This window comes from Mercenaria mercenaria, chromosome 19, assembly GCF_021730395.1.
Source record: "Mercenaria mercenaria strain notata chromosome 19, MADL_Memer_1, whole genome shotgun sequence".
In the NCBI taxonomy this organism is placed as follows: domain Eukaryota; kingdom Metazoa; phylum Mollusca; class Bivalvia; order Venerida; family Veneridae; genus Mercenaria; species Mercenaria mercenaria.
The window spans coordinates 3,910,743-3,924,264 of NC_069379.1; the positions used below are offsets into that span (position 1 = coordinate 3,910,743).

Sequence of the window (13,522 nt, forward strand, 5' to 3'; positions counted from 1 at the left end):
GCCACATAGTTAATATAATGTTGGAAAACGGCGTTCAGTTCCAAACAATGATGTGATAAATATTTTGCAGTAAATATGGCATGTATTTTACACATAGATAACTATTTAATAAATCATATTTTCCCTTTTGTTTAGTAAATTAACATAAATGAAATATTCAATATACATTGCACAATTTGCATACAATGTGAAGTCAGCCCCTGCCATGATCAGTGGGCCAAAACCGTCTCTAACTTGTCATTGGTCTAAATGTTTAAAGGGGCGGGTACTAACCCCTAGTATCTTATAAGAATATTGATTTTCTATCGTGGGCGGGCTTAAGAGCTACCAATATTTATCGATTTGCGCATAATTTATCAGATTTTAGAGGTACCGATATAGTTTCAGTTGTCATAGTTTTAATCGCTATCTTTTTTAATTAGATCAATCTTAAGGATATATTTCTGTTTAGAAATATTTTATGGCTTTTATATCCGTTATATACGTTATAAATGATGTAGTAACGAAAATTCATAATTTATGTATTAAGTTAACTTCTATGTTCTCTTTTAACATTTTTGATAATAATAGTAACTAATATTACTAGTTGTAGTAGGAGTAGAAGTACTGCGTAGTTATGACTGTTTCCAGTCAAACTAATCAATCGTAGGCCCAGCAAGATTTGAATTTTGAGGCCCGTTGCCAGATACAGGTCGGTTCCTGGATTGATTCCAAAGACTTAGATTCATATGACGTAATTAAAGGGGACCTTACTTCAAGGCCCGGGTGTTAGTTTTGGAGCATGTCTGGGTCTTGGCTCGAGTATTTATTGTTTTTTTTTAATGTTTTAACTGTTATATCCCCCTGAATTGTGTCTAAATTGCCAAAATAATAAATAGATTATGAGATATATAATTAAATTTATTAAATTTTTTCATCCAGGGTAAGAGCCGCGATTACCTTTCTTACACTCCTGAAACGCCTGAGAAAAACTGCCACTGACCATGAACTACATCTATACTCTACTGCTTTATTTTATTAACCACCAAACTTTAAAAACTTTGAAACAAATCTAAAAACCATTTATTGTTGTCAGTACACAGGTTATATTATAGATTACACGCCGCGCCTACTGCATAATTGTGTCATATCGATAAATATGCTTACTCTATACTGTACTTTACCGATACCACTTTACTCTGTTTTTAAATTACTGTCATTTTGTCATTTTTTAATGCTTTTCAGATCTGTTTTTTTTTTTGCACTTTCTAGCCTAAAGTCTAAATTTAATGATTATATCGATATTCGTTATTTTACTTATTGTATAGAAAAGATATTTACGATCGCGCTGTATGAAATGTTACTGTAGTTTTTATCAAAATTCAACCGTTTCTATGTGATTTTGCTTATTCTAATTACATTATCTTACTAAAAATGCTCTAGTATTTTAGCTATATATGCTCGTTAGCGATACTGAAAATTTGAAGAAAAACTATCGGTTAATAAATGTTTTACACGCGGATCCTGTGTACCTGACGCCTAAATTACGCGTGAAATATTTTTACCTAAAATTTACCTGTGGCCGCATGACCTGACAATCACTTCGGCTTGGTCACGTGTCAAAAATGTTTTTGATGGTCAAAATATCTATTTTTCGGGTAATGGGATTTTACCATTGCAGACAAAAGTGAGGTATAATAGGGGATGAAAATCGCCGAGACGGTAACGTTCGTATATAATTATTCATCTGTGTTGTAGCAACCACAGCTGATTTTTAACATTCATTTTATAACTATAAAAACCAAATCATATTGTATTATCTCTTCATTTTCTGCACAGAACACTGCGCAGACTGGTTGTCTGCATGAACATCCAAGCATCCAGAATCAGTCACAGAAATTCGTAAACCGCGCCAACATGCAAAGTATAATATTTGCTGTAAGAGGTATGATGACACTAAATGTAAACTCGTGTTTTTAGCTAAGTTTCACGTTCTTGAGCGTTGAATATTTGTTTGTAAGTGGATATATTTAGGAGTATATCACCAAAACACAGAAATATTTTATAAACGAATAACATCGTTACCAATATTTTACTTAACCATTACATGTTCTGCCGTACTGTCCCGTACTGAAAATATTCTGAAAAAGTTGTCCCCCTTTGAAAATGAATGTCATTTGTAAAGAAATAAAAATAAACAATTGCTGAAAACTGTGTTCCACTTAATTATGTGAAATTTCAACACTCGCATGCGATTGCAAATGAATCAAAACTAACATGTGTAACAGTTCTTTGAAAATGGTGAGTTTTTGAAGGCGTTTGACTGCCCGGAAGTGGGTCCCATTTAGGCAGTCGTTTTATTCGGAATTCAATGTTTATATTAGTATACTGACACTTGTTTTGTTGTTTTGTTGTAATGATAGCGTGTATATTACTTATATTACTCTACAAAACAAGTGTCAGTATACTGATATAAGCATTGAATTCCGAAAAAAGAACTGTTTAAACAGGCCCACTTCCAGACACCCAGGCGCTTTTAAAAACTCACCATTTTCAAGGAACTGTTACACATATTTGTTTTGATGCATTTGTAATAGCGTGCGTGTGTTGAAATTTCACATTTTGTGTTTTGGTGATATACTCCTAAACCTTAATATCACTTGCCTCTCGCAACCTTCACGTTCATTAACCTTATGAAAGTGTTATCCGAGTGTTGTTAGAAGAGATTAATACTCACTCATTGAATATATACATGCATAAAATGCACACTACAAAGTTAGCTTAAACAGAACCCTAACCTTATTCACAGTAGACTATATATCAGGATGTTACATTCGTGCCTTTGTTAGACGGGTAATGCTCGGTTTTCCATCCCACACTGTCTCGAAGGTTGGGAAAAGAGCTATCTTACGAAAAAAGCAGATATCTTACGAAAACAGGGTGGCATGTTAGATCATTTTTCTTGCCTTTCATGTTAACTGATATTATTTATATAGCTTATGACGTCATAATAGTGCCAGTGCTATGTGACGTCACCAAAGTGCACGCTATTTTAGACAAGGTTTTTCCCTAGGGAAAGACAGAAATAGAATCTATCTATCCCTGGCACGTTCTCGAACAAATGTATACTTTATCCTACCACTATGCATTTATCAGGCCGATATCTGCCTGCCGTGTAAACTTGAGGTTTATTCAGTCAATGCAGGTTTATACCGTCAATGCAACTGACGGACTACTTTTTCAAGTATATGTGCTATAGGCAATGTAAACTGGGCCAAGAGTTCGAAGCTCAAACATTTCATCATTTATGAGGACAGCCACGGTAAAAAAAATAAAAAAATTGGTTCACTCTGTCCTTGTAAACCTCCATACGGAATGGTACGGTGACGGTTTTTAAAAGTCTGTGTGAATCGACCTTGTCTTTGTTTATCTGGCGTTCACTCTTTTTTAGTTAGAAATTTACACAAATAACCAGATTTAAGCAGTCGTTTATTGTAATTATTGGATCTAAACTATTCATGGTGGAAGGAATTTCATTATCTCACATTGTCCTGTACGGAAATGGAGTAAATTTAAGACTGCGGGCATTTGAATTCATCTCTGAAAGCGTGGTTTTCGGCTGTATTTTATCCGAGTCAAAACCATTCTGCTTGTTTTGTACGCGAATGCCCTGTTAGCATCGATGATTTATAATACATAGAACTTCAGAAGGCAAAGTATGAGGCATGAAATAATGTTTTATTATAAGGAATCGTGTGTAACTGGATCAAGCAGACAAGGGGGTTGAAGGGCGTAGGAATTCACAAGTGAGTGAAATTCTGGATTATTTTTGTAGAGAAAATTATTTTGAAAGTAAATATATGTTATACACAGATTTTATTGACTGCAGGATAAATAGAATATTAGGTTACTGTCTTTCTTAACTTAAGTTTATCCACCTCGTCTCCGAAAGATTTATCCCCCTCGGCAAGCCTCGGGTGGATAAACCTTTCTCCAACTTGGTGGATAAACTTAAGTTAAGAAAGACAGTAACCTAATATTCTCTATTTCCCTGCTAGGAAGGCAAGAATATAAGAATCTTACATGCCCATCTGTGTAAGACGGGGTTTTCACTACCCGAGGGACAGTGTGGAATGGAAAACCAAGCGTTAGCGAGGTTTTTTATCCAAGCTGTCCAGAGGGTTGGGGAAACAGCTGTCTTATACAGGCAACATGTTAGATCATTTTTCTTGCCTATCACGTTCAAAATAGATCGTGGAGACAAGTGGATTTTGATATTTTCTGATAGCTTTCATTTATATAGTTTTGTGACGTCACAATAGTGCCAGTACTATGTGACGTCACCCTAGTGCACGCTATTTCAGACAAGAGTTTTCCCTATGGAAAGACAGTAATATCTGTCCCCGGCGCGTACCCGGACAAATGTATACTTTCCCCTCTAGGTAGGCAAGAACACAATTCTATGCGTGCGTACTTACCGTGGTATGTTTAAGATATGTATTTATTTTGTTGATAAATTTAAGCATCGTCAACGTGAAAAAACAACGCAGATATTCCTGCGTATTTATTTAAATTGAATGACGTTGAGGTAGAGTGTATTCATTTACTAGATTTTTACGCTTTATGCCAGAATGTCGTTAGCGCATGTTCACTTTGTTTTATAACATCTTCAGAATCCCTCGGAAGCAGAAAAAACATGTGATAAGAATAATCTTCCCGCATAGATTTTATTAAACTCATAAAATGCTTGGCAGACCTTCTCATCTTATCATTTTATTCAACTCCTGCAATAAAGTCATGTGACAGGACACTCATGTAATGTCCTCTACATTGTATATAATTGCACGTGTATTTTGAAATGTGCGCACACGCAAAGCAGATTTCGACCTAGATTGTACACTAAAGTTATGTATGGGCAGTCTGTTAACTCAGTCATCCTCTCTTGTCGCAAGACAGACTGACGAAATATGATATATATGACTTGTATTTCTGGCTCATATGCCTATGTCTTCAACTTCCTTTCAATTTTCGCTAGTTTTTGTAACTAGTTTTATGAATACAATGAGTGCACGGATGCTACATAAGAAAAATACGAGACCTCCATGGCCGAGTGGTTAATGTCGCTGACTTCAAATTACTTGCCCCTCATCGATGTGGGTTCGAGCCTCACTCGGGGTGTTGAATTCTCCATGTAAAGAAGCCATCTAGCTGGCTTACGGAAGGTCGGTAGTTCTACCCAGGTGCCCGCTCGTGATGAAATAATGCACGGAGGGGCACCTGGGGTATTCCTCTACCATTAAAGCTGGAAAGTCGCCATATGACCTATCATGTGTCGGTGCGACGTTAAATCCAACAAAAAAAAAAAAAATAAAAAAAACTCCAGAAAAATACAGTTGGGATCATCTATATGTTTATATAGCGGGAAATGAGATAATAATTTCATGAAATCGTCAACAAATGTAAAAATTCTCCATATATCCCTTTAGAAAATTTGTATCTTTTAGCGTAAACGATTTGTATCTTTTAGCGAGCCTAAAATGTTGTATCATTTAGCGTTAGTTTTGTATCTTTTAGCGAGCTTCGATTTTGTATCATTTAGCGCTGATTGTTTAGTGTCAGTTTTGTGTCGTTTTCAGTTGTTTCATTTAGCGAAGTTGTATCATTTAGCGTTCCCACAGTGTCGATTCCTTGTCCGAAATGAAATTAACAGCAAGTCGAAAGATTTCCTGCTGCCAGAAATTATATAGACATATCCATGTTCACGTGTACCAACATATTAACGCACGGGTGGACAGGTGGACGTATTATATTTTAAACGTGCACGCACATTCTAGCTGCACTATATATACTCGTTTACTTAATATACATTAATAAGTGTACGTGTAAATTTATATCTACACACGCGTATAATTTAACGCGCGCATGCGAAATTCTATGTGCTTGTATATATATATCGCGTGTGCATATACATGTTCCATAATAGGCGTTTAATTTTATGCATGCACGCTTTATTCTGAGTGCTTGTATACTTACAAATATGCATGCACATATGAACGTGCACTAGTAAATTAATATATAAGTAGCTATATATTTGCAACTACACATACATTTTTATTGATGTTTTGACGTCGTGTGAATGAAATAAAGCCAAAAAATAAACCAGTGTAATGCAGTTCTGAGGTTACCGTCGTTTTACTTCGGATTTACTTGGTCGCTCGTAGATATTCTAGCATAAAACTGCTGTTCTAGTCACTTTTCGGGGATGTTTTAAGAAGAGAGAAAACGTGTTAACAGAGAGATTCACGTGCTGTTATAAAACAGTCTAATATATGCACGTTCCGTGGTAAAGCGCTAAGGTATTACGGCCCATAACGGATATATAATTCAATGGAAATAACGTCAGCGTGAAGAAACAATAGATATCCCTGCGCATTTCATTGAAATTAAATGACGTTGACGTAGAGTTTATATATTAATTCTGCATTCGTTTATGTGCTTTATGCTTGTATACATGTATTTAGAACTCCTCGGGATTCTGCATATGTTGTAACACGAAAAACAGCATAACAAATCTTGCATGTGATAAAAAATTTTTCTATAGAGCCTTTCATTTTATTATTTTATTCAAATTGTGTAATTAAGGGTGCTATAGTACGGTGCTCCTAAAGTGACATGTTACACACTTTTTTTCCAATTAGGTAATGTGAGACTTTTTTTTATTTCGTTTAAACGAAATGATTTCGTTTTAACGAAATGATTACGTTTAAACGAAATAATTTATTTCGTTTAAACGAAATGATTTCGTTTAAACGAAATAGTTATTATTTCGTTTAAACGTTTAAACGAAATAACTTATTTCGTTTAAACGAAATAATCATTTATTTCGTTTAAACGAAATGATTTCGTTTAAACGAAATGATTTCGTTTAAACGAAATAAATGATTATTTCGTTTAAACAAAATAACTTATTTCGTTTAAACGAAACGATTTCGTTTAAACGAAATAGTTATGTCGTTTAAACGAAATACGTTATTTTGTTTAAACGAAATCATTTCGTTTAAACGAAATAACTTATTTATGATTTCGTTTAAACGAAATAACTTATTTATGATTTCGTTTAAACGAAATAACTTATTTATGATTTCGTTTAAACGAAATAACTTATTTCGTTTAAACGAAATAACTTATTTCGTTTAAACGAAATAACTATTTCGTTTTCGTTTAAATGAAATAATTTCGTTTAAACGAATTGATTACGTTTAAACGAAATAACTTATTTCGTTTAAACGAAATGATTTCGTTTAAACGAAATAGTTATTATTTCGTTTAAACGAAATGATTTCGTTTAAATGAAATAAGTTATTTCGTTTAAACGAAATAATCATTTATTTCGTTTATACAAAATAACTTATTTCGTTTAAACGAAATGATTTCGTTTAAACGAAATAGTTATGTGGTTTAAACGAAATACGTTATTTCGTTTAAACGAAATCATTTCGTTTAAACGAAATAACTTATTTATGATTTCGTTTAAACGAAATAACTTATTTATGATTTCGTTTAAACGAAATAAAAAAAAGTCTCACATTACCTAATTGGAAAAAAGTGTGTAACATGTCACTTTAGGGGCACCGTACTATAGTTACCTGAGCAGGCTGGCTACATTTTTTTGCATAACTCTTCCCTAGGGAAAAATTCATACAGAAAACATTTTCTATTGGAATGCATTCCCATGGGAAATGCTTCCCTTGGGAACAGTTTCCTACAGGAAAGTATTCCCATGGGAAACTTTTCCCAAGGGAACAATTTCCTATGGGATTCCCAAAGGAATTCTTTCCCATGGGAAAACTATATTATCTTTTATTTAAACAAATAAACTAGCCAGTGCCATAAAGGTATTTTTATAAAATAGCTATGATGTTTTTCTAATAGTTTATATGAAAATAAAAAAATAAGGTTTTCCCATGGGAAATTCCGATGGGAAAGATTTCCCAAATGTTTCCCATGGGAAAACACCGTCCCATGGGAAAGCAATTTTCCCATGGGAAATGACCGTTTCCCATAGGAAATCGGCCATTTCCCATGGGAAACAGAATATTATAATAGCAATATTTATTAAAATAATAAGATTAGAATGATGAAAGTTGTTGGCTGCTATATGGTAGATATGGGCTATCATTCAGTACGATTTTTAAGTTCAAAGCCTTTGTAGAAGTACTTGACGTTTTTGCCAATTATTGTCCGTGGCAAATTAAAATTGGCGGCCATTATATACTTTTTAATGTTCTGAAATAATACAGCTTGTATTGTACAAACTAATACTAAACCCTGTTTTCGACCCTCATCGGATAAGGGGAAATATTCAAGAGTGCTCTTATAACAACCCTATTTTCTTTGTCCATTAATACATCGCTTCCATCTTTCTTTATGCTATATAACAACGTGTTCCTTAATTATGTCATGATCCACCTTTTCCCTTTATAACAACGTGTTCCACCATTCCTTATCCTTTATAACATCGTGTTTATTTTTAAACTGTTCTAGTCCTGTAACTATAAACTTTTCTATGCTTCTTTAGATTTATTTCCACTCTAATACTTTTACTGATTTAATTTTACCTGTGTTTGGTGTTAGCTACAGATTTCATTTGCAAGTAGTGGTTTTAAAGACAGGATTGGCTTTAAAAATTGTATAGTGAATCCATGTTTTTTTTTTTTTTTTTTTTTTTTAAATATATATAATTTGATGTATGTGACCAGTCACTTTCGCAGAACTGTTATTCTTGACATGTTATCTCTGTCTGCCTTCGACGGTTAGCTATCCTGTGTCGTATCTTAACAATAGATTGAAGGGGAATTATTCAACGAAACTTTCATTCTAATCCTTTTATGAGTTAAATATGACTTTTGTTTCACTGTACAATAAGAATATGTTTACACTTCCTATTGAGCTATTCTGGTGGGTAATTCAAATTTGTATCAATGCCAATGTTTCAGATCAACCGAATGCATCCATTTGTGGTCTTGGAATCACTGTTTGTTCCGTACAATTCTTGCTTGTTTGTTTTGGCTTTGGACTGTGTGTCCGGTCATGTATTGGCGGCCGGTTTGATCTTCAGTCATGCAGCATTTGCTACGTGTGTTTTATTCCAACAATCAACCTTGTACAAGGTAAGCCACCACATATTATAAACACTGAAGTTTCGATTTTCTATTCTAGTACTGAAAACCAATACCTTTCTGTAGCAATGGTTTTCCAATACATTTGTAATTAATGGCGGCGGTGGGGCCAACAAAAATACGGACACTTTTAACATTACAATCAATATCATTGCCAACTTCCATGTATGAAAGTGATAAAAGACAAGCATCCGAAGTTGCAATAAGATTCATCTATTTCTTACCATTAATTTCCTTCAAGATTTGGTAAGTGGTCTATTTCATCTGCATGTAGTCGTCTGTGCCCCGAACCTTGACTGATACTGTTAAATTAACACAACACATTCAATGAATCAATATATTTAACCGAGTTCCCTCTAAATGGCAATTATTCGATTTTGAATAAAGTGACTACTTCTTCACTGAATTATTAGCTAAACCACCGAAAGCAATACCATTTCCTATATGATGGAATCTGTTATACTTTTTCTCTTTTACAGGGATTCTAAGTTTGGCCTTATGCATGATAACTGTAATCTTTGTATCGGGTAACAGACAATACGAATACACGTATGGCATTTCGTTCTATATGTTTCTTACTAATGGATGTACCACCATTGTAGTGTCACTAGCATCAGTGTGTGGATACTTATGTAAGATTAGACACGATTATGAACATCAGATCGGCAGTGATGAGGCCGAAGGGGAGGCGACGCCTATATTACCGGCAGTGTGACAACGCACTAGGCCATATACGGCAGTATACCATACATAAGGCTTACTGCCGCACTGATGTCGATATTTGGAAAGTATTTGCAGTGTGTTTTAACTTACTTTTTATACAACTAGATATGCTGAGGGAATCAAAAGCTTACCAACACAATTCTGACATATAGAGAATATTAGGTTACTGTCTTATACATTTAAAATTAAGTGAGTCGGAGAAAATATAAAAGTCGAGGCTCTGCCGAGACTTTTATTTTTTTGTAGACGAACTTAATAAATTTAAATTTGAATTTATAAGACAGTAACCTAATGTTCTATTTATCCTACCTTCTGATCTAAAATCATTCTTTAATTAAAATTCAAAATTTACCACCAACTAGATCTGAGTCTGTCTTGCACATAAATTAATACGCCCCACCATTACACAAACAGGACTTTAAAATAAAATAATTATAAAATAAGAGCCGAAAAACAAAGGCTAACCTTGCCCTGCTTTGTGTCTGACTTCTCTGTACTGCTGAACATTAAAGAATAATTTTAATTTGCTGCCAAGTGAAGTTTTGTCCGAAGTTCAGTTGAATGTCGGATTGCCCATCCTCACCAAGCAAACGACTGACGAGACTTATATACACGCCATATCGCCGCTTGACAAAACAAATAGGCAAACAGTTTCCTTGGTGATTTCATTCAATAACACTCCATTACAGATGCAATATATTCCTAGATTGAAGTGTCGAAAGCTAAAAATCTGAACAAACGCTATACATGAGTCACTTTCCGTTTCTCCGAGCGTTTCCGTTATAAAAAGTACGGTATGTATACACTATACATTTGTGACAGGGTCTCACGTACCTAATTAAAGCGCGTTTATGAAAATAATTGCATAAATATGTCTTTTTAGCAGTTATTCTCGAAAACAAGATGGCGTCGTTTAAAAAAAAATCCAAAAAGTAGTCCGCCAAGCTTTATTTAGTCACTTACCAGATAAAGCAAAATTTATCTGACCCCTTGATTTTTGCCTTTATTTTGCATGAAGGTAGGATAAATGAACCTGTCCGGCCTTTTGGAATTATCGGTGTCACTGAGTATAATTCTCAGTATGTAAATCAGGAAATCCTATTATAGTAAAAGATCATGTTCTGCTACGGTTTAAGGAAAGGGCATATAAGAGAAATAGTTTGCCAAAACCTCTGAATCAATACTACCCTGTTGATTTTTTGAAGGCCAGCTAGAATAAAACAGTTCACAATATAGAAACTGTTACTTTTGTGCGCTATGAAAAAAAAGATACGAGAACCTCCTCGTGTTAGCGTAATGTAAATATATACAGGAATATCAATCCTAAAACACACGTATGTGAATTTGATGAGATTAATCAATGGAGTAACCTCAAACTGGGGAAGGGCCAATGTGAGGCCCATCCACATCCTCCGTCCGCCTTAAAATCATGGCATTAAATTTGACGATATAAACATATTGCGTAAGATTTACTTTAATGACATTCATATTTACTTGTGTGAAGACTGTCCTAATTCTTATAAATTTTCCCTGTCATTTCATTAAATTTGCTGTAACATGGAATTTATTTGCTATTTGAATAATTTAAATTTGTATTGAATCCAGAAAATTATGCAGTGTGGATGTCATAGCAAACTTAAACTGAATAATTTGATTGAACGTCTATTTCTATACAATGACATATTCAATGGCATAATACATAATAATACTTATATAATAATAATGATAATAATGTTTATATTAGAAATGATAATAATAACAATGAAAATGATGATGATGATGGTAATAACTTCGTTTAAACAAACAAGCATGACCACATCCTGGACCAAGATGCCACTTTACCCCTATTGTCGAATAGCAATGCATACAGCCTTACATGGTACGACCAAACAGGCTGCACATTGAGGTTCAAAACTCTTGGATAATGGTGACATCACTTATTATTTAAAATCAAAGAAATACTACACAATAGCCTACCCACAGAGCCTGTACCAGCAATGGTGACATCACTTATTATTTAAAATAAAAGAAATACTACACAATATCCTACCCACAGAGCCTGTACCAGCAAGTAAACTAAACTTTAACAAACCTTGAATATATCAATGTTGAAATGTTGTTATCGCATATAAAACAATTATCAAAAATTCTGGAGTGTCTGAAATACAGTGTCTTAAGATTGTTTTAATATATCAAGTAATTTGCTTATGCATAGTTCTAACGGCAGTTCATTCCACAGGTTTGGACCTATAGTACAGAAACTATCATTAAATGTTTGGCAATTGCAGTATGGAACAACATAATGACATTTAGAATTTTCTAACGATCCCAAACCATAGGTGCTCTGCCAAAGTGACAGCTATACATGAAAAAAAGTAATATTAACTCCTTGCTTTCACCTATGTAAGTCATACAATGCTTGTTTGGAACTATCAAATATTTTCCTGTTAAGGACAAGTTTTGTACAGATGCTTGTAAAGGTAAAAGTAGAAACAAGTGAATAGGGAAGAAACGGGGCATTTGATCAATATCAAGAATGAATAGAAGGTAGTCTGAAGGCCTACGGAAATAATGTGATACAATGCACCAAGCTAAAGCCTACGCTTACATCCATTTGCTTGCAACAGAACTAGTCCAAGCGTTTTTATATTTCAAAGATATGGTGGCGTGGCAAACAAGAAGCCAAAGGACTTTTGTATAATTTTTACTATTTACTTCTTGCCACTTCCTCCCCCTTTATATATGTTTGGCATAAATTCATATATACTTGTTAGATTTTTTTAAGCAACCCGTCTGTAATATTTTTCCATTACGGCTTCTTTTTGTTGTCGGCCTACTTTGCTAACTGACTGATTCTGGCCCCAACTTCCCAACCCCTAGTACATATCTATACCTGGATAATAGACAGTAAAGTGGGGAACTGACTGGCTGACTTCTTTCCTATAGTACGCATGTTTTTCGAACGAATATTTCAAAAGTGAATCAGAAAGAAAACAAATAAAGAACGAATGCTACTGCTCATTACACATTATGCATTACTTATCCAACGAATGTTCGAACACATGCCGTGATTTTTAGACAAATTGATCAGTGTTTAACAATTACTTCCTCATTGAAATGTTTACACATGGAGATTAAATTAGAAAAAAGTGGAAACTTCACAGGTCACCCAACACGACAAAAACGAAAATGTTGCAGGCTCGGTTTGATTGAACCTATTCATGGACGGTAGTGGAAATGCACGCTACCGTCCACGCCCTCTAACCCCGGGTTGACCAGAACTCAACATTTACACATGCTAAAAGTACAAAAAGCAATTTAGAGACATCTGCAGATGTATTCACATCCGCAGATGTATTCAAACGGCGGTGAACCTGGAACCTTCAATGATACACGTGTTGAGACGTGTAATTCCATGAAGAGCGGCGTTTGGTCCCCAGTTAAAGGTTTGCCCCGAACGATGGGCAGAACTGAACAAACTGGAATTTAGGAAGGGGATCTGAGGTTACGGAGCCTGCGTATCACAGGAACTGTCAAAAGACAAAATTAAAAAGCAGGCACCATATCCAAGGGGTGATTATACAATACCCAAAGCTAAGAAAGCGGGAACACGCTAAAGGGGGAGATACTGACTAGTTTGT

The 13,522-nt window shown here is 34.6% G+C and overlaps 1 protein-coding gene across 1 annotated transcript in view; it reads left to right on the forward strand.

The window, feature by feature from the left end:
• Nucleotides 1-13,279, forward strand: part of LOC128550892 (uncharacterized) — a 28,003-nt gene extending 14,724 nt beyond the window's left edge. The window contains exons 3-4 of the mRNA XM_053530878.1: nt 8,976-9,149; nt 9,638-13,279. Coding sequence (XP_053386853.1) covers nt 8,976-9,149; nt 9,638-9,873 — 410 coding nt within the window. The 3' untranslated portion in view covers nt 9,874-13,279. The remainder of the gene's footprint in view (nt 1-8,975; nt 9,150-9,637) is intronic.
• Nucleotides 13,280-13,522: the final 243 nt, after the last annotated feature.